General features: G+C 38.7%; 2 protein-coding genes across 26 annotated transcripts in view; one reads left to right on the top strand and one right to left on the bottom strand.

Annotated features, from left to right (window-relative positions):
* syt7b (synaptotagmin VIIb) overlaps positions 1–22,029 on the top strand; it is a 143,069-nt gene that overhangs the window by 33,695 nt on the left and 87,345 nt on the right. The window lies entirely within an intron of this gene.
* On the bottom strand, positions 6,225–18,886 carry LOC127599353 (uncharacterized). Of its 22 annotated transcripts, XR_007962088.1 has the most exons (19): positions 18,049–18,448; positions 16,385–16,493; positions 15,882–16,044; positions 15,593–15,785; positions 14,824–14,900; positions 14,270–14,347; positions 13,715–13,792; positions 13,161–13,238; positions 12,594–12,671; positions 12,040–12,117; positions 11,474–11,551; positions 10,910–10,987; positions 10,345–10,422; positions 9,779–9,856; positions 9,215–9,292; positions 8,654–8,731; positions 7,958–8,165; positions 7,491–7,625; positions 7,007–7,216 (listed from the first exon to the last, which is right to left on the bottom strand). XR_007962088.1 is itself a non-coding variant. In XM_052063260.1 (17 exons), exons 4-17 carry the CDS (start codon positions 15,603–15,605, stop codon positions 8,031–8,033), a joined length of 1,083 nt encoding a protein of 360 aa, XP_051919220.1. In that variant the 5' UTR covers positions 15,606–15,785; positions 15,882–16,044; positions 16,385–16,493; positions 18,456–18,886; the 3' UTR covers positions 8,008–8,030. The 22 variants fall into 22 exon arrangements, 19 of the variants coding, with proteins under 19 accessions (XP_051919236.1, XP_051919227.1, XP_051919220.1 ...); XM_052063260.1 differs by lacking the exons at positions 7,007–7,216; positions 7,491–7,625; positions 18,049–18,448 and adding an exon at positions 18,456–18,886 and having other exon boundaries at positions 8,008–8,165; XR_007962090.1 differs by lacking the exons at positions 12,594–12,671; positions 13,161–13,238 and having other exon boundaries at positions 6,225–7,216; positions 7,491–8,165.

The following is a 22,029-nucleotide window of genomic DNA, read 5'->3' as shown; positions in this document are numbered from 1 at the left end:
CAATACAGCTTTATTTATACAGCACTTTCCCCACCGCTGCAGCTGTAACACAGCGCTTTACAGAGCATTGAAAATACTACTTCCAAGAAATCAGAACATTGATCCATATATAAGGTGCATCGGATTATAACTTGCGCTGTCGGCTTTTAAAAGAAAATTAAATGCTTTTAGGTCCGTGTTTTTGTGTGGAAAATACATTTTATTAGAGTTTAGCCATATACCACGTTCACACATACCAATACCAATTTGAGTGATTATATGTGAATTCTTCAGATATGGACTGTGAAAGACTTCCATTCAACAAAATGTTGTTTTTAATCATAATGTATGAGTCTCTTATTCCATAATATTGTTTTTTTTTAAATCAGGCTTGTTATCAGGCCCCTGCAGAACAGGCTGATACACTGATCATTTGAACCAGGTGTGTTTGAGAAGGGAAAGATCTTAAAACATGCAGGATCGTGGCGCTCGAGGATTGGAGTTTGACACCTGTGCTTTAGCAGCACAGGACTCACAAATGCACACATATCTTAATTTGCACAGGTGACAAAAGTATGGTTCAATTATTGGTCTATATTGCAGTTACTTTTTTTTAACTTGTTGCTCATTGGCCTTGATGACCATCCATCCATCCATTATCTGAACCGCTTTATCCTCATTTGGGTCGCGGGTAACAGGCAGGGAACACCTTGACATGCTTGCCAACCAATCACACGTGACAAAGAAAAACAACCATTCAATCTCACAATCACACTTAGGGACAATTAGGAGTGTTCTATTTACCTACCATGCATGTTTTTGGAATGTGGGAGGAAACTGGAGTACCCGGAGAAAACCCACGCAGGCACAGGGAGAACATGCAAACGGCACACAGGAAGGCCCCAGCCGGAAGCGCTCCTCTGCACTGTGCGCTTGGCTACAATGATATTATTGTTGAACCAAAAGAATCTGGTATTTGTACTCAACATTGCTTGGGGTTCAAATGATAAATGGGCTGTCACTTGTAGCTTTCCTGCCTTTGGTACTGAAAGTACTTCACACTGTTAGCTCATTTACCTACTGATGATGCAGCATCAGGGGGTTCAGTATCTTGCTCAAGGACATTTCGACATGATCACAAAGACTGGTGATTGAATCCCCAGACTCAGCGTTGGGAGACGACCACTCTTCCACTGAGCTATGCCAGCCCAGCCACACATTCTTCTTAAGATTTAATGTCAATCAGATGCGTTCCAGCAGCAAACCATCTAAAATGTTGCACAGTTAATGGATTATAAATCACTGATCAAGGTGATCTCTGGAGGACTCAAGCTGGGAGCAAATTAAGCTGATTTGCCAGGTGGCTGGCACGGAAAACTGACTCAATTACTTCATTCAATGTGTACTATAAGCCAAGAATCGGTGTTAAGGAACATCCATAGGTCATAGATCTTTTTGAGAAAAATAGCTGAAGGTTTTTTTTTTCTTGAGAAAAAAAAATAAAAATGTGAGGACTGCAACACATACCACATTTTTTATGGCACCAATTTTAAGTGTTTGATTGGCTTGCATTCAAGACACGTTAGACAGCTTGGCTGACAATTGTGACCTGAGCTGAATCACAATAAAAAATTACAGCCCCTTTAATGCATTCGGTAATGATTAACTCCAAACAATGGCAATAGATAAACAGCAGCTTGGTTTTCTCTATATTGGTGCAGATGTCAATGCATGGAACGAGCAACAGGACAAGCTTCCAAGCTGTATGTATAGACTTTTCTGTTGTTGTTTTGAAATACAATTTACCTTTTATAAATGTATTCACTGCTGTGCACACCCTATCCACTTACTTTCTATTAAACAGAATACAGAATGTTGTTAAAATATACAAACATACACTGTATGCACAAGCATATAAAAAATATGTACACAGAGCTGCCGACCAATAGAAATATTTTCAAAATTCTGTCAAGAACATTACAATGGAACGAGGATGGTATCGCATTGTGTGTGTGTCCACGTGCGTGTGCGTGTGTGTGTGTGTGTGTGTGTGTGTGTGTAGCTGTGAGCCCAAAACAAACACTCTATTCCTTGTTTCAGCTGTCATTAAATCTGCATGTGTGTGCTAAAAGGGCAGCACACACATACACACGCACACACACACACGCACACATACATAGAACTTGTATACTTAATTGCATTTATGGGTGTGACTGTGCAAGTACTTAGCCCACAAAACCAAGGCATTACGATTTCTCAAACAAAATTAACCTTGACATTCGACAATTTACACACACACACACACACACACACACACACACATACACACACACACACACACACACACACACACACACACACACTCATACATTTTGTTTTGTTTGTTGTTGTTGTTGTTCTTTTTTTTTTTTTTTTTTTAATAAAGGCAGCGGTCTCCAAACTTTTTCATGCCACCAACCATGGAGACATATTTTCAAAGACCGTCATTGAAACAAATAAAAATAAACAATTGAAAATGTGATCACTCATCAATATCTACGCTTCAACAAGGTGACATCAATCGAAAAGTATCACCACAGTCATGACACAGGTGCTGTAAAGCATGATGGCGACGGTTATTCTATGAGTCAATTCAGTTTTCGTTCCTACAGGATGGTTGTCTGAACATCATCAAACATAATAATCTGGCAACGATGCTTCATATTGAGTTGCTGCCCTTGTTCCTCACAGCTGGTGTGAATCTAGTCAGTGGCGATTGGGATGAGCCCAAAATCGTTAGCTTTTGGGTAATGTCGAACTCGTCTGTTCGCTTCCGCTACGAATAAGTGAGCACCATTCACTGGAGCCTACTGATGGAATGATGCTCTGTCTGCGATTGGCCTATTGTTAAACATACTGTAGGTCGCATTTATCTGTGAACGCGTTTTACTAGTTTTCGATCTGTCAATTATTCCATTGTATCACATCCATTGTATGTAAGATTTTTAAAAATATCCATAACTATCAACGAACAACAAACAAAGTACGAGCAATCCGTAAACTCTGATTATACTATACCATAAAGTGCTCAGTTTATGGTATACAGTGATAGGTCATCCATACGACCATGCCCGATGATCTAAAAATAGAATCCAGTGGCTTCATTCACTTAATGACAAGGCTTTTATCATTGTCATGTCCCTGGACTGATGTAAAAGAGAGTTCAGTGAGCAGAATTTGACTCCTCTTATGAATTAGAAATGACATATTACTTGAGAGCATTAAATTAATCAGGACAAGGGATCCCAGTACAGCTGTACTTTTAATAATAACACATTATTTACGGCAGTGCTACAGGTTGAATTCACAAAAGACTGGTTTTGCCCCTTCCTCGTAACTCTGCTTCTTATCACACAAAGTTCTCAACATCATGCCCTACCTTAAACCTTGCAAGCGACAAAACCTTGTTACCCAGTCTTAGTTTCACCAAATCTGATTTTACCCTGGGAAATTATGCTCATTGTTACGCTGTACAAGAGGAAGTGTGCCGTGAGTAAAACTAGCAAATACAGGAGCTATAGCCATGCATTTATGTGAATAGAATGTTGACATTAAGCTCAATACATGTCAATATGCAGGGTGTTATATAAAAATACTGTACACAGCATTTTCATTGTATTGTACAGAGCATGAATACATTTCCTGCAGACGTAAATGGCACCAAGTTGGTGGAATTAGTTTGACCGCAGAATGAGGGAATCCTCTGCTTGACTGCTTTTGATTCGTCCTTTGGCAAACAATACATTTACAAATTGCTACTCAGCGATGTCCTGAGTGAGTACGTGTATGACTCATCTACAAACAACACGATTGATTTATGACCTCGTTGAATGCGCTCAGTGGGGAACAAGCTAAACTCGCATGTCACCAAATAATTTACACACGTTAGACTTCTATTTGAAGTTTCGTCGTTGAGAAATGTCACAATTGCTCACCTGTCTGTCACATGCTCTCTCTCTCTCTCTCTCTCTCTCTCTCTCTCTCTATACACACACATTTATATAATATTATATACTTTCAGAAAGTCCTAACTTATTCTGTTGAATGAATGTTAACAGGTGGATCACACTGGATACTGAATTGTCTCGCCGACATAGATAGATGAGAAAAGATATATTTGCAATGCTAAAAAATAATTTTAGGCTAAATGACATAAAATTGGATATTTCCTCTGCAACTCTGATGATGTCTTGTGGCACATTCGGATGCCACAGCACCCTGGTTTGGAATTACTGGTCTGCTAATGAGAAAAATTCCACTTTCTTGACTGACGTGGGACAGAAAATGGAGGTTCATATGTTGTGAGTGAAATCCACAAATGATGCAGCTACTCATTTGTCATAGAGGGACGATTGCCTGCTGTAGTAGCATTCGTGCAAAAAAAACAAAAACAGGAATGGGAGAAGATTGTGGATTCACTGAGCTGATGTTGTATCGTATCCAGGACATGCGATTATCTTCAAACATTTTTTTGTTTGGGGGGGTGCATACATTTGGTGCAGTTCGGAGCAATCTGGTGCCCCAATATGTGACTATGTGGGCCACGAACTGGTACAAAGTTGATTGATGGGCTGGTTCTGGCCCATGGGCTGCCAGTTGAATTGCCCTCGAGGACAGTGTCCCCGCCTCCTTCACAAAGACAGCTTGGATCGGCTTCAGCACCCCCCATGACTCTTGTGAGGATAAAGCAGATCGGAAAAAGGATGGATGAATCTACTTATGGTAATCACTGATTGAAAAAAAAAGTCAAATCAAATGATTTTTAACAGAGTTAAAAATATGTGCTCCTGAAAAATGAGGCCCACTGATTCATTTTTAGAAAAGAGTTAATAAAATATGATGGTACAATTTAAAACTGGCACAAAACAAAAACGTAAGGTGACATTGCTAACAACTGCTGACACTGTTTACCTGACACCCTACCCGTTGTAAATGTTGCAGTCAGGAGAATGATTGCAATTTATTACAGAAAAAGACACACTGAAAGGTGTTTGGGTGTTAGGCTCGCATGTAATTTATCACAGAGAGCAATACATAATAGGATATGAAAATTAATTATTCAAATGTGTCTTGGGATTAGAAAGGTATATTTTAATTCCCATAGAAAAACAGGAGCAGACATATTACTGATGCTTGGTTGGCTAAATTACACGCTGTCAAGCTAATTAATTAGAGGTAACCACCGCAGTCACCGATGTCTCTTAAACTTCAGCATTTACTTAATTAATGTTCCTGTTCAGGCATCGTGAAAGGGATATATATGTTTTAGTGCACAAGGTTAACAATTAATTTCAGTTCTGCAAAATGGTGCGCGTTTTGTGCAAGCTCAGGTTTAACATAGAGCATAAGATGTATGAGAGGAGATGACAAGGAACTGGTGGATAATATCGTGAGTGGTTTGTCAGGAGTACTCCGCTCCTAAATATACATAAATAGAACATTTTCAGAAGCAGAAACTCCGTGAGAGATACAATAAGTCATCCAGTCGTGAGGCCAATGAATTGTGGTGCTGAACAAATGCTTGCAGCGTGCCCAGCAGAAAACTGCAACGGACAGTGTGAATGCTCTGTGCAAGAAAAGCACGACACCTACAGCTCAAATACAATTATTCTGATTTCATGGTGTTCATATCATAGTCTGTGGTTTGTTCCTCCAGATTTTGGCCCACGTTTTGCGTGAATTTTTTTCAGATGAATTGTCCAACACAGAGCCATCAGGACTCAAACTGCCAGTTGAAATATGGGGGCACACCCAAAAATTTATAAACACATTTTTCATGTGACTTAAAAATGTGCATATAGGTGTGTACAATTATCCGTTATTTACCATTCGGTTAGGTTAGAAAGGCCACTATTCTAGATGAAAGGACCCCACCCTGCTCACACATCCAGACAGCATTTTTCAAGCTACAGGCCGACGACAATATAACACATGTATAAAAACAGATTGTGGTAGGAGGAGAGTTTGGCAGTTGAGAAAAGGGTGATACTGTTGGACTCTCTGTTGAATTGAGATAAAACTAAACTTGAAGTCAGTACATGCCTTAGGATGCTCTTTCCAAGACCAGTTGCACATACAGTTATGAACCAGAGACGCCTACTGGTTTCTAAAAATATAAAAGGTCAGGAACCCTTCAGATACAAAAAAAGTTATACAAACATGATGCAGCATTCAGAGGCTACTTTTGATGTATAGATACAAACCTACACACACACACACACACACACACACACACACACAGACCGGTTTATGTGATTTGTGGGGACTACTTTTTAGTTCATCACTTTCGGGGACCACCCTTTCTAAATGACATAGAGCTCTGCAAAAAATCAGGGATACACAAGGTGGTGGTGTTAGCTTATAAACACCTTTAAATATCAGAATTTATGAAGTCATGTGGTTGGACCATGTCATATGGGGACTTCAGAAAAGTCCAGTTTACATGCCTTATGAGGACTTAATTTAAATATATTTAAATGTATTTACATAATTCACACAGGATCTATAACAAGTACATGTGATTACTGGGGACCTCACACAAAGTGCATTACTCATCAAAAATGGCAAGCATCTGAACCCAACTGTCAAATGAAAGTCAATTCATTTGAATAATAATCGTTGAAATAATCTATTTTGTTTGTTAAATGTCATGTGACTCGAATATGTCTGCTTCAGAGAATGGAAGACATTTCTGGCATGTTGTTGCAATCAAAGATCCAGCCAAATTCAAATGAACAGGTTCAATGTCAGGCTTGCCCAGAGCTTGCTGATGATCTGATCATTTGAATCAGGTGTGTTGCAACAGGGAGACTTGGAAAACATGCAGGGCAGCGGCCCTCCAGGACCAGAGTTTGACACCTATGGTCTACCTTAAACAAACATCAAACAAACTGTTGACATTGTTTTAAAATACATTCAAAGTGAAATATCCATAATGAAAATAAAAGTGCCTCAACAGATTGATTGAAAACTTATTTGTGCTGCAATTACTTTTTGGCAGCCGAAATGCGGTTATAAACATAATACTTGAGGGTTTGCCAGTCTCGTGTTTTAAGGGCTTCTGGTTCAGCCCTTAAACATCTTTCGCAATCCATTTTTCCTGGGACGCAAAAAGATTTGATGAGTCCCATCATGTGCCTTTCCACTGCCTTTATTTCGCTTTCCTGCCAGGGAGTTCTCTTCCTCTTTCCTAGAAGTACTGAGAAAAAAAATAGTTTTATTATTGAAAGTCAAGGAGAGTAGATGATTAAATTCCAATCTAAACACATTGAACATTTTGCTGTTCAATGAGCAACAGAAGCTGCGCTGTTGCATCATTTCACAACATTTTCAGAACAAATGTACCATTCAGAGATGACTTTAAAATGCACATGAAAAGGAGATAATCATGTCTCAGCGATAAATTACATTTATGTCTTAATTTGGACAGTGACAGTACATTTTCTTAAAAGCAGCATGATTTCTCAGTTTACCTTTGAAGGAAGATCTCTTGGCAGGAATACTTGATGGAATTTCATCATCATCTGATGATGGCCTGTCTTTATTTGAAAATGGTGTCCGTCTCTTGGGTGTTAATTGGCACGGATTATCATTCTCACTTCTTTCTCCTATGGAAAAAGATTTTTCCAAATTGTGATTACACTTATAGAAAACTGAAGCTTTATCACTATCATTTTTTAACTTTTTCTTAGTCTTTAGAAAGTTCAACCAGTTACGATTAATTTCTAAATGTATCTCAGTGTTCCATTCATTCATTCTCTTCCGTTTATCCAATGTCGGGTCACGGGGGCAGCAACTAAAGCAGGGAAGTTCAGACTTCACCCTCCCAAACAACTCCAGCTCTTGCTGGTGATCCTGAGGCATTCCCAAGCCAGCTGAGAGACAGACTTTTCAGCTTGTCCTGGGTCATCTTCAGGGGACTCTGATCAGTGGGACATACCCGAAATACCTTTTCATGGAGGCGTCCCGGTGGCATCCTAAACAGATGGCTGAGCCACTTCCTCTGGCTCTTCTCAATGCGGAGGAGCAGCGGCTTGACTCTGAGCCCTGCTTGGATGACAGAGCTTTTTTTTTTTTTTTTTGCTTGGACCAGCAGTATCACAACAGGGTTCAAGTAAAGTCGCCTCTTTGGGTGTTGTCTTGGTCATCTGGAATACAATTCGGAAAAAAAAATTGGAGGATATGATAGAACACATACTGAGCCTCAAGTAAACCATCTAAATATAGATGCACAAGTTATCTGAGAGAAGAACTTTATCCTGTAAAACCGTGTTTGATATGTTTTAAAATCAAAGTCATTGTGGGGACATTCGTGTAAACGCTTTGTCAGTTGTTTATGGGGACCATATTGAAACTCTTGACACAGTTTCCACCCCTCACACAAACTTAGTCAACGAGTGGTGTGGGGACACCGTGACTGTCCACAAAAGAGAAATTACTACAAAAGACGAAATCCCTGTGATAAATTCAATCTTCCTAATACAGTCTACTAACACTAACCTTCCTAATGCATTATGTGAAATTGCCTGTTGTGCGTAACTATAGTACTTTATCATGAAAATTACTGTCCGTCATCACGAATGCACAGTTATAGAGATACCAAATGGAATAAACCGTTGAATGGAAATGAATATACCTGATGTATTTTGCTTGGACCAGCAGTATCACAACAGGGTTCAAGTAAAGTCGCCTCTTTGGGTGTTGTCTTAGTCATCTGGAATACAATTCGGAAAACAAAATTGGAGGATATGATAGAACATATACTGAGCCTCAAGTAAACCATCTAAATATAGATGCACAAATTATCTGATAGAACTTTATCCTGTAAGACTGTGTTTGATACGTTTTAAAATCAAAGTCATTGTGGGGACATTCGTGTAAACGCTTTGTCAGTTGTTTATGGGGACCATATTGAAACACTTGACAGTTTCCACCCCTCACACAAACTTAGTCAACGAGTGGTGTGGAGACACCGTGAGTGTCCACAAAAGAGAAATTACTACAAAAGACGATAATCCCTGTGACAAATTCAATCTACCCAATATAGTCTACTAACACTAACCTTCCGAATGCATTATGTGAAATTGCCTGTTGTGCGTAAGTACAGTACTTTATCATGAAAATTACTGTACATCATCACGAATGCACAGTTATAGCGATACCAAATGGAATAAATCATTGGATGGATATGAAATACCTGATGTATATTGCTTGGACCAGCACTATCACAACAGGGTTCAGGTAAAGTCGCCTCTTTGGGTGTTGTCTTGGTCATCTGGAATACAATTCGGAAAACAAAATTGGAGAATATGATAGAACACACACTGAGCCTCAAGTAAACCATCTAAATATAGATGCACAAATTATCTGATAGAACTTTATCCTGTAAGACTGTGTCTGATATGTTTTAAAATCAAAGTCATTGTGGGGACATTCGTGTAAACGCTTTGTCAGTTGTTTATGGGGACCATATTGAAACTCTTGACACAGTTTCCACCCCTCACACAAACTTAGTCAACGAGTGGTGTGGGGACACCGTGAGCGTCCACAAAAGAGAAATTACTACAAAAGACGAAAATCCCTGTGACAAATTCAATCTTCCTAATATAGTCTACCAACACTAACCGACCTAATGCATTGTATGAAATTGCCTGTTGTGCGCAAGTACAGTACTTTATCATGAAAATTACTGTACATCATCTCGAATGCACAGTTATAGAGATACCAAATGGAATGAATCATTGGATAGATATGAATATACCTGATGTATGTTGCTTGGACCAGCACTATCACAACAGAGTTCATGTAAAGTCGCCTCTTTCGGTGTTGTCTTAGTCATCTGGAATACAATTCGGAAAACAAAATTGGAGGATATGATAGAACACATACTGAGCCTCAAGTAAACCATCTAAATATAGATGCACAAATCATCTGAGAGAAGAACTTTATCCTGTAAAACTGTGTTTGATATGTTTTAAAATCAAAGTCATTGTGGGGACATTCGTGTAAACGCTTTGTCAGTTGTTTATGGGGACCATATTGAAACTCTTGACACAGTTTCCACCCCTCACACAAACTTAGTCAACGAGTGGTGTGGGGACACCGTGAGCGTCCACAAAAGAGAAATTACTACAAAAGACGAAAATCCCTGTGACAAATTCAATCTTCCTAATATAGTCTACCAACACTAACCGACCTAATGCATTGTATGAAATTGCCTGTTGTGCGCAAGTACAGTACTTTATCATGAAATTACTGTACATCATCTTGAATGCACAGTTATAGAGATACCAAATGGAATGAATCATTGGATAGATATGAATATACCTGATGTATGTTGCTTGGACCAGCACTATCACAACAGAGTTCATGTAAAGTCGCCTCTTTCGGTGTTGTCTTGGTCATCTGGAATACAATTCGGAAAAAAAATTGGAGGATATGATAGAACACATACTGAGCCTCAAGTAAACCATCTAAATATAGATGCACAAGTTATCTGAGAGAAGAACTTTATCCTGTAAAACCGTGTTTGATATGTTTTAAAATCAAAGTCATTGTGGGGACATTCGTGTAAACGCTTTGTCAGTTGTTTATGGGGACCATATTGAAACTCTTGACAAAGTTTCCACCCCTCACACAAACTTAGTCAACGAGTGGTGTGGGGACACCGTGAGTGTCCACAAAAGAGAAATTACTACAAAAGACGAAATCCCTGTGATAAATTCAATCTTCCTAATACAGTCTACTAACACTAACCTTCCTAATGCATTATGTGAAATTGCCTGTTGTGCGTAACTATAGTACTTTATCATGAAAATTACTGTCCATCATCACGAATGCACAGTTATAGAGATACCAAATGGAATAAATCGTTGAATGGAAATGAATATACCTGATGTATTTTGCTTGGACCAGCAGTATCACAACAGGGTTCAAGTAAAGTCGCCTCTTTGGGTGTTGTCTTAGTCATCTGGAATACAATTCGGAAAACAAAATTGGAGGATATGATAGAACATATACTGAGCCTCAAGTAAACCATCTAAATATAGATGCACAAATTATCTGATAGAACTTTATCCTGTAAGACTGTGTCTGATATGTTTTAAAATCAAAGTCATTGTGGGGACATTCGTGTAAACGCTTTGTCAGTTGTTTATGGGGACCATATTGAAACTCTTGACACAGTTTCCACCCCTCACACAAACTTAGTCAACGAGTGGTGTGGGGACACCGTGAGCGTCCACAAAAGACAAATTACTACAAAAGACGAAAATCCCTGTGACAAATTCAATCTTCCTAATATAGTCTACCAACACTAACCGACCTAATGCATTGTATGAAATTGCCTGTTGTGCGCAAGTACAGTACTTTATCATGAAAATTACTGTACATCATCTCGAATGCACAGTTATAGAGATACCAAATGGAATGAATCATTGGATAGATATGAATATACCTGATGTATGTTGCTTGGACCAGCACTATCACAACAGAGTTCATGTAAAGTCGCCTCTTTCGGTGTTGTCTTAGTCATCTGGAATACAATTCGGAAAACAAAATTGGAGGATATGATAGAACACATACTGAGCCTCAAGTAAACCATCTAAATATAGATGCACAAATCATCTGAGAGAAGAACTTTATCCTGTAAAACTGTGTTTGATATGTTTTAAAATCAAAGTCATTGTGGGGACATTCGTGTAAACGCTTTGTCAGTTGTTTATGGGGACCATATTGAAACTCTTGACACAGTTTCCACCCCTCACACAAACTTAGTCAACGAGTGGTGTGGGGACACCGTGAGCGTCCACAAAAGAGAAATTACTACAAAAGACGAAAATCCCTGTGACAAATTCAATCTTCCTAATATAGTCTACCAACACTAACCGACCTAATGCATTGTATGAAATTGCCTGTTGTGCGCAAGTACAGTACTTTATCATGAAAATTACTGTACATCATCACAAATGCACAGATATAGAGATACCAAATATCATGAAACAGTGATGGATATGACTATACCTGGTGAATGTTGCCTGGACCAGCAGTATCGCAACAGTTTTCTTGTAAAGTAGTCTCATTGGGTATTGTCTTGGTCATCTGAAATACAATTAGGAAAACAAAATTGGACAATATGATAGAACAAACCAAACTGAGCCTCAAGTAAACGGTCTAAAATTTAGATGCACAAATCTGAGAGAACAACGTCATCTTTTAAAACTGTGTTTTCTACATGTTAAACTCAAAAACATTGTGGGGACATTCTTGTTAACACTTTGTCAGTTCTTCCCCGCTTGGACACTGTTTTTTCTCCCCTCACACACACTTGGTAAACGTGTCCTATGGGGACACCGTGAGGGTCCAGAAAAGAGACATAACTCCAGAACATAATGATCTCTGTGTCAAATTAAAACGACCTAAAATAGTCCGCTCGCATTAGCCTTTCCAATGCATTATGTGAAATTGCCTGTTGTGCATACATACAGTACTTTATCATGAAAATTACTGTCCATCATCACAAATGCACAGATATAGAGATACCAAATATCATGAAACAGTGATGGATATGACTATACCTGGTGTATGTTGCCTGGACCAGCAGTATCGCAACAGTTTTCTTGTAAAGTAGTCTCATTGGGTATTGTCTTGGTCATCTGAAATACAATTAGGAAAACAAAATTGGACAATATGATAGAACAAACCAAACTGAGCCTCAAGTAAACGGTCTAAAATTTAGATGCACAAATCTGAGAGAACAACGTCATGTTTTAAAACTGTGTTTTCTACATGTTAAACTCAAAAACATTGTGGGGACATTCTTGTTAACACTTTGTCAGTTGTTTATGGGGACCATATTGAAACTCTTGACACAGTTTCCACCCCTCACACAAACTTAGTCAACGAGTGGTGTGGGGACACCGTGAGCGTCCACAAAAGAGAAATTACTACAAAAGACGAAAATCCCTGTGACAAATTCAATCTTCCTAATATAGTCTACCAACACTAACCGACCTAATGCATTGTATGAAATTGCCTGTTGTGCGCAAGTACAGTACTTTATCATGAAAATTACTGTCCATCATCACAAATGCACAGATATAGAGATACCAAATATCATGAAACAGTGATGGATATGACTATACCTGGTGAATGTTGCCTGGACCAGCAGTATCGCAACAGTTTTCTTGTAAAGTAGTCTCATTGGGTATTGTCTTGGTCATCTGAAATACAATTAGGAAAACAAAATTGGACAATATGATAGAACAAACCAAACTGAGCCTCAAGTAAACGGTCTAAAATTTAGATGCACAAATCTGAGAGAACAACGTCATCTTTTAAAACTGTGTTTTCTACATGTTAAACTCAAAAACATTGTGGGGACATTCTTGTTAACACTTTGTCAGTTCTTCCCCGCTTGGACACTGTTTTTTCTCTCCTCACACACACTTGGTAAACGTGTCCTATGGGGACACCGTGAGGGTCCAGAAAAGAGAGAGAGCTCCAGAACATAATGATCTCTGTGTCAAATTAAAACGACCTAAAATAGTCCGCTCGCATTAGCCTTTCCAATGCATTATGTGAAATTGCCTGTTGTGCATACATACAGTACTTTATCATGAAAATTACTGTCCATCATCACAAATGCACAGATATAGAGATACCAAATATCATGAAACAGTGATGGATATGACTATACCTGGTGTATGTTGCTTGGACCAGCAGTATCGCAACAGTTTTCTCTTAAAGTAGTCTCATTGGGTATTGTCTTGGTCATCTGGAATATAATTTGGAAAACAAAATTGGAGAACATGATAGAAGAAACCGATACTTAGCCTCAAGTAAACCGTCTAAAATTTAGATGCACAAATCTGAGAGAACAACGTCATCTTATAAAACTGTGTTTTCTACATGTTAAACTCAAAAACATTGTGGGGACATTCTTGTTAACACTTTGTCAGTTCTTCCCCGCGTGGACACTGTTTTTTCTCCCCTCACACACACTTGGTAAACGTGTCCTATGGGGACACCGCGAGGGTCCAGAAAAGAGACATAACTCCAGAACATAATGATCTCTGTGTCAAATTAAAACCACCTAAAATAGAACGCTCGCATTAGCCTTTCCAATGCATTATGTGAAATTTCCTGTTGTACATACATACAGTACTTTATCATGAAAATTACTGTCCATCATCACAAATGCAGAGATATAGAGATACCAAATATCATGAAACAGTGATGGATATGATTATACCTGGTGTATGTTGCCTGGACCAGCAGTATCGCAACAGTTTTCTCTTAAAGTAGTCTCATTGGGTATTGTCTTGGTCATCTGAAATACAATTAGGAAAACAAAATTGGACAATATGATAGAACAAACCAAACTGAGCCTCAAGTAAACCGTCTAAAATTTAGATGCACAAATCTGAGAGAACAACGTCATCTTTTAAAACTGTGTTTTCTACATGTTAAACTCAAAAACATTGTGGGGACATTCTTGTTAACACTTTGTCAGTTCTTCCCCGCTTGGACACTGTTTTTTCTCCCCTCACACACACTTGGTAAACGTGTCCTATGGGGACACCGTGAGGGTCCAGAAAAGAGCCATAGCTCCAGAACATAATGATCTCTGTGTCAAATTAAAACGACCTAAAATAGTCCGCTCGCATTAGCCTTTCCAATGCATTATGTGAAATTTCCTGTTGTGCATACATACAGTACTTTATCATGAAAATTACTATCCATCATCCCAAATGCACAGATATAGAGATACCAAATATCATGAAACAGTGATGGATATGACTTTACCTGGTGTATGTTGCATCTGACTCTGAGGCAGTACAGAGGGTTGAGGAGCCACATCTGTGACTGTAAAGGCTGGTCATCTAGAAAGACAGTCAACAATGATAGAGATTCAGAATATTATTTATGAATAGGCCAATAGCCCATCTCATCAAGTTATGCAGGATTGTTATTTGCAACTCTGAAGAACTTGGATCAGATCTACAATTTGCAAGGCAGGTGGAAAACTTCTGGTAAATTTAGTCATCCATAAAGACAAATATTTTTTTTCTGAGATATAAATCATTGATCGTGCAGCACTTAACTTTCTAAAGTATTTTAGAAATTGAATTGGCACTTGCTTTGAGTTTAGGTTTCAGAAAATAATTATTTGAAATGTGTACCAACCTATTCCATACACCTGCCATAAATGATCATTTTGATCCATGCATCCATCCATTTTCTAATTAGTCTATCCTCATAAAGGTTGGTAGCATGCAGGAGCCTATCCCAGCTGTCTTTGGACAGGGTGTACCCCGCCTGGATACACCCTGAACTGGTTGCCAGCCAATCGCAGGGCACAGATAGACAACACCCATTTACGCTCACACTCACACCGAGAGACAATTTAGAGTACTCCATTCACCTGCTAAGCATGCGTTTTGGAATGTGGGTGGAAATGGGAAAATTTGATTCACAATACTTCGAGTAAGATTCTACTATTCTGATTCTTTCAAAAGTTACTTCCATCCTTATTACACAGAGCCATTCTTTATAATCTGCAATGTACACATACTTGTGTTCTCCATGGGCAGTCTTCGCCACCATAATCATCGGTCATTTCTTCTCCCTCTTGAATGTCATTGAAAGCAAACAAACATAGGTGTGGCACACCATCCACATCAATCCTTTTCATCTAGCAATTTGGCCTCCTGTGTTCATCATTCACTGGTCGCCCAAATGACTCATCTTCTTGTGAAGCATCATTGCTTAACAAATATGTGAAAAAGAACAACATGAGATCATTATCACAATATTCTGATATTGTCTATAGTGGTGCAGAATAGGTGGATAATAAGTCTTACCACCATGTTTTCCCTCTCCACTTGAATGCAAACATAAACGCAGCACATGATTGGTGGTAAACTCATCTTCTGCTCTAGTATTCTGCATCATTTATCATATATCCCCGATATTCAGCAACAAATTGTCCTCTGCCGATTGTACTCTTTGCAAATATTTCACATCCTGTAGCAGACAGCAACAATAGTTTTTAGGGGGGGAAAACGGGCTTTGCAATCTAGTCTTCCATTATTGAGAGGTCCATGGTAATTTAGAAAACATATCTTGTCGAATAAAATTGGTTTTATTTGTTCGGTTTCACATGGTGTTCTTCTACTGAAGTAAGACAAAACACGGAATTAATTATTTATATAACGGCTTGTTTACAAACTGAGTCGGAAACTGGAAAAATAAACTCAGGGTTCATATTTAGTGTTCATCTGATAATAACTGTATATGTTTTATCTACAGTATATGCCATATTATGTAATAATTCCGCAGCATATAAATTCAGACAACGCCTTACCTTTGACTGCATTTATGTACCTCGCACACAATTTGCCTGTTTTGTTGGTCCTTAATGAAATGTGACGAATGGCGTCCTGAAGGGGGCTGACTCTTTGTGGGATTTCAAACTTGAGAGAGAAAAAGAGTTTGCATTGTATTCAGTCAGAATTGATTAATATATCGAACATATAAACGCAATATGAAAGACATGAAAAAAAACGACATAAAGGAAAAAATATCAATACATGTCTTTGTTCAGTACAGTTTATATGCTCAAAGGAAATGGCAATAAGTAGAACATTTGTCTGGTTGTACACCTTGATCTTGATAAATTTAGGGAGTTAGCTTCAACTTGTTTGATTGGAAATTGTTGAACTGTGCATATTAATATTATACAATTAAGTTACTTTTATAGTGTTTTCACAACAGCTGTAGCTGTCATCTAAATAGCTTTTCAACCATTTATGTGCCAAACATCTGATACCAGGGGTGCCCAACCTTTTTTGACTGAAGATCCGACTTTTGAAGTGACCAAACACCCACTATTGAACTGATCGCGAGCATGCAAGCATACACACATTGATTGATTCTTCCACAATTTCCATTATTGCCATAGATGTTGCCCTTTTCTCTCTGAAACCGTATTGATATTTGCAGATTACATTATGCTTTGCAATACATTTGTAAAGTTTGTCTGCAAATAGTTGTTCTACAATTTTTGCCGGAAAAATATTGGTCTGTAATTTGTAAATAAGTGCTTCTCTCCGCTCTTGTAAATCGGAATAACTTTTGCGGTTTCCAGTTTTGATGGGAAAACACTAGTTTTGAAAGACGGGTTAAATAAATGTGGGAGGTTGCACAATATATTTTTTAATACTTTTTATTAATGCCATATCAACATTAAAATAGTCAGTATACCTTTTTTTTAGTGTTGAAACAATTTCCATACATTCATTTTCTAAACTGCTTATTCTTACAAGGGTTGCAGGCATGCTGGAGCCTGTCTTTAACAATAATAAATACTAAATTTACAGAACTAAGGAACATAGTGCAGGAATTGTTCTTTATATAGTTATTAATTTCGTATTCTTTGAATCTGGAATGTCACACAATTAGAAATATTATTGTTTCACAAACAGTGTGCGTGCCCTCCATGTATTAGATTATCACTGCTCATCTCACTTTACGAAATCGATACATTAGCTGAAGTGCTTAAACTTTTAATTGTTCATAAACTCCATCATTATAATTAATGGGTAGAAAGAGCAGCGAGACCAGGCAGTGGCGTTTGAGTGTTTAGCATTTAGCTTTAGCTTAGCCGTAGCCGATCTCGGTAGCTCACGTTTTGTTTAGCTTGTCTCCATTACCTACGCTACTTGCTATACTCGACAAAAATCCACGACGGTTTCACTAGTCGCGCTAGTGCGTAATGAATTTTGAAACTGCGGTTAAAAAAAGTTAAAAAGGAATAGTCACCGCTCGTTCGTCAACACATTTGAGTGTTTAGCATTTACCTTTAGCCTAGAAGTAGCCGATCTCGGTAGCTCACGTTTTGTTTAGCTTGTCTCCATTACCTACGCTACTTGCTATACTCGACAAAATCCCACGCCGGTTTCACTAGTCGCGCTAGTGCGTAATGAATTTTGAAACTGCGGTTAAAAAAAGTTAAAAAGGAATAGTCACCGCTCGTTCGTCAACACACTCAGTTGTGCTAGCCGTTAGCCGTTAGGCCGCGACTCGGCCATTAGCCCCGAGACGAGCCGAGCCCCGGCTCTCATTCAAGCCTGAGATGCGTGCACCCGAAAAAAAAAACCTCGAGCTTCAATGTAAATGTACAAACTATAATTACTGTATTTTCAGTCGCCAAATAAGTTAATAAACCATAGGGGGAAGCTCTAGCATACAATAGTATGCCAGAGCATACAATAGTAAGCGCTTACTATTGTATGCCAGAGCTTAGTTATTGTTAATACAGTGTTGCTGCGATGCTTGTTAATTCATAGAGAATAGTGACAATATTCTTATTTTAGTATGTACATTTGTAACATTAAACAAATAAATAACTTGTTAATTCATAGAAACTTGCTTACCTTGCATTTTACTTTTGCTTCTTTTGCTGCCATCTTCGAGCTTTGCAGGCTTCTTCTGATGATCACTAATTGAATGATGACCCCCTCCCACTTGTAAAAATCCTTCCATTAGGGGACAAATGGGCGCGGCATATGCAAATTGTGTGTGTGGAGGAGTGAGTGCAATAGCACCGAATAACCATGTGGTGGGCTGCTGAGCACCGTGTACACACACACAATCAGTAAAAATGGTGACTTGTGGGTTTTTGCTAAAAACTTCACAGGCACATTCAGGGCAGCCCTCTGATGCTTTTTATACGTTATTTTTATGGGGACCTGCTTTTTTGTCCCCATAAGAAAAATGGTCCCCAAGACGTGACTGTGTTTCCAATTTTATGTCCCCTCAAAACATGGAAACGAGTGCACACACACACACACACACACACACACACACACACACACACACACACAGATGAGTGTTCAAATTCGTACATCAATTTTGGTGATATATGGCAGTCAAGCCACATCCATCAGAATTTGGAATGTGTCACACTTTTTGCCTCTTAGGAATGATGAAATTCTTGACAAACTTTGTGCTCATGTGCATTTTAATTGTGACACGGTTGAGAAAAATCTGAGGTTATTCTAGCGGATAGCTTCAACATTAACATTGCCACAAGTGTGGTTTCTTCACTCTATTCCACAGCCTTGACAAAACATTACCACCTACAAATTAGGATCTCTCATTTTTTTTAGGTCTCTGTATTCCTCTCACCACCTACTAAATTCATCTGTCCAGACTTACAACCTTATTTCCCTGCGCAATATTTACAACACACAATAAAATAGAGCAAGCCCAGGCCAGCTGCTCCATTTACTAGCGTTCTACAATTGTCTTTCATTTGTTGTCTCGGTTTTCATCACATTGCGTATTACGGAAGCTGTCTGCCGTAGTGATGACTGCTTCTACCGCAGAGCTTTTGCGAAACAGAACATGTTGAACACGGCAAACAGCAACTTCCTAATAACATGCGCTGAAAGCCCTGGCTTGTTTCAATAAAAGCAGAAACACCGATTGCATCAACGTAGAAGGTGACTGGATCCACGTCAGAGCCTGCTTCTCTGTGATCTTGTTTTATTGTATGCTTCTCAAGTGCTGCTACATGATGTGAGCGTCCACATTAGCTTTGTTGTTTTCAAATCAGTAAGAAGACGGTTGGCCTCTCAGCTCGGATGAGAAGCCAACTGGAGGAACTAGAACAGGCACAGTTCCCCTCCTTTTTTATTTTGGCCTGTGTCATCTTTCTGTAGCTAGCTGCTTTTTATTACTTGATGGTTCCGCTATCTTTTTATGGTTTAGTAATTAGGATAAAGTGTAATATACCGCATGCGCTGCCTCAAATGCCTCGACAAGCAAAGCATTCAAGGCATCCATACATCAAATCGTGTAATGAGTGGGTGTGAGTCGCTGAAGCTTCACAATGATAATAAGATCAGAAACGGCCACCACAGGACAAGCCAAGCTATCGGCAATTCCTAGTCTGAGGGAAGCTATTTCCCTTATTAAAAATAAGGAAAACTGTGAGCCATTCAGAAAAAAAGCTCATGAAGATATTGTATGTTAATAAGAAATTCAACCGTGTAGGACGGCGGGTGTTTAAGACCAACCCAGATCAATTCGCTAATATGACGGAAGGACATCAAAGATAAATCAGGATGTAGTATATTGTATTGTATAAAAAGAAATCAATAAGTAAAAAATGTGGCATAGGGCTTTAAAAGAAGCATGTGAAATGCATCTGGGACAAAATGTTCATTTGTCAATCAAATTAACAAGAGTAGGGTTTTTTTTTGTTTGTTTTTTTACAGAATGTTTAACGTATTAGAAAACATTGCCTTTAAAGGATTTCTGATGCCAGTTTAGACTCTGGGATTAATTATTTCAAATATAAATGATCTCAACATGATTTTTTTGTTTTTGTAAAATGACCACATCAAAGTTTGACCAGAGATTAACCAGAGTGTGGTACCACTCTCTTTAAAAAGGACACTGACAATGAGTTCGGCACACCAAAAGTTGTGTTGTCTGTCTTCCAGATGCTTGCAATCCTTCTTGTAAACACAGAGCTTGACTGTGACAAAGGTTAAAGAGAGTCGCCTTCTTAAATCTACGACATCAATCGTTTCTAAGGGTCAAAAGACAGTGTGCTCTGGGTCGCGTCTCTGAATATGACCTTGATGCCGTCGAAATCTCATTAATGCGTACGCACCAGAGTGTATGATGACAGTGTCACTCTTTTTGTCAAACAGACAGGACGCAGTGTGACTGAAGTTGTGCTGTGTGGAGACCGCCACTCAGCACTAAGGGTTACAAACATATGATGTGTTGGTTGATGCAAGCCTATTTGCTCGACGTGTCTTCACGAAAAAAATGTTCAAAAGATGTTTTAAAAGCAAATAAATTAATACGGTTTAAAAAATCAAGTTCAAATTGACAAATTTATGACCCGTCCGCCCCCACCCAGCAGCTAAGTCGAACAAAAATTGTATGCATGACGAGTGAGTTGAATGTAACATTCACGGAAGTCTAATGATAAGACTTTTCCGAAATGGGGTGATGATATTGTTCGCTTTTATCAGCAGAGCCTCGTGTTTAACCTTCTCAGGAATGTTTATTAATTGCTACGGACTCAGAGCATTGTTGAGGAAGTATCAGATATTGAGGGGCATTGTTCCTTTCCCACTCGAAGCATGATTGCTACAGCACAATTGATTAGTTTTTCTGAAAATATCGTGACCTTTCGAAGGACTTTGTTGATCCCCTGGTCAAACAAGTTATTGTTCGGCTCAGTTAAATGCCTGAGTGAGCACATAAACACTTCTTACCCCTCCGAAGAGTTCAGATTCATTAGGCCCTTGTGAAATCTGGTTCGTTAAACAACAAAATTATTTTTCAAACTTGACTTTTTATATATAAGAGATATCCTTTATTGTCCCACACTGGGGAAATTTACAGTCTAGGGGGAGAACGAAGAAAATACAAAGTGTTTGCATGCACACAATAAATGCACAAAAATATACCTGTACATACATATACTGTATATATATATTTCAAACTTATACTGTATAAACAGTATATGAAGGTGACATGGTAATCCGCCTCACAGTGTAGAGGTGCAGGGTTCAATTCCGGCTCCGGCCTTCCTGTGTGGAGTTTGCATGTAATCCCCGTGCCTGCGTGGATTTTCTCCGGGTACTCCAGTTTGTTTTTTTTGTGTCATTTATGGCTGATAGTGGGCTTGATGGCCAGGACCAGCCTGGAGATGTACTGGACGCTCGGGAAAATGTATACAGTTTACAGAAATTCTCGATGGCAACTATTGGCTCTATTATTATATTAACTTTTGTCAATACATGTTGTTGTTTGTTTAGACACCAACTTGTGAGCCAATATGAACTGGAAAAAAAACTGCAGCACCCATTGAAACAGTTCCCCGCACAGTGTTTTATGATCTTACAAAAGTCTTTGGTCTTCAATAACTGCAATAAGAGAGACCACTACATGTGATTCAAATATACTGTACACAGGTATCGG

Source organism: Hippocampus zosterae, chromosome 4 (genome assembly GCF_025434085.1).
Source record: "Hippocampus zosterae strain Florida chromosome 4, ASM2543408v3, whole genome shotgun sequence".
Taxonomy (NCBI): Eukaryota; Metazoa; Chordata; class Actinopteri; order Syngnathiformes; family Syngnathidae; genus Hippocampus; species Hippocampus zosterae.
This window is presented reverse-complemented; position numbering and strand designations above follow the sequence as displayed.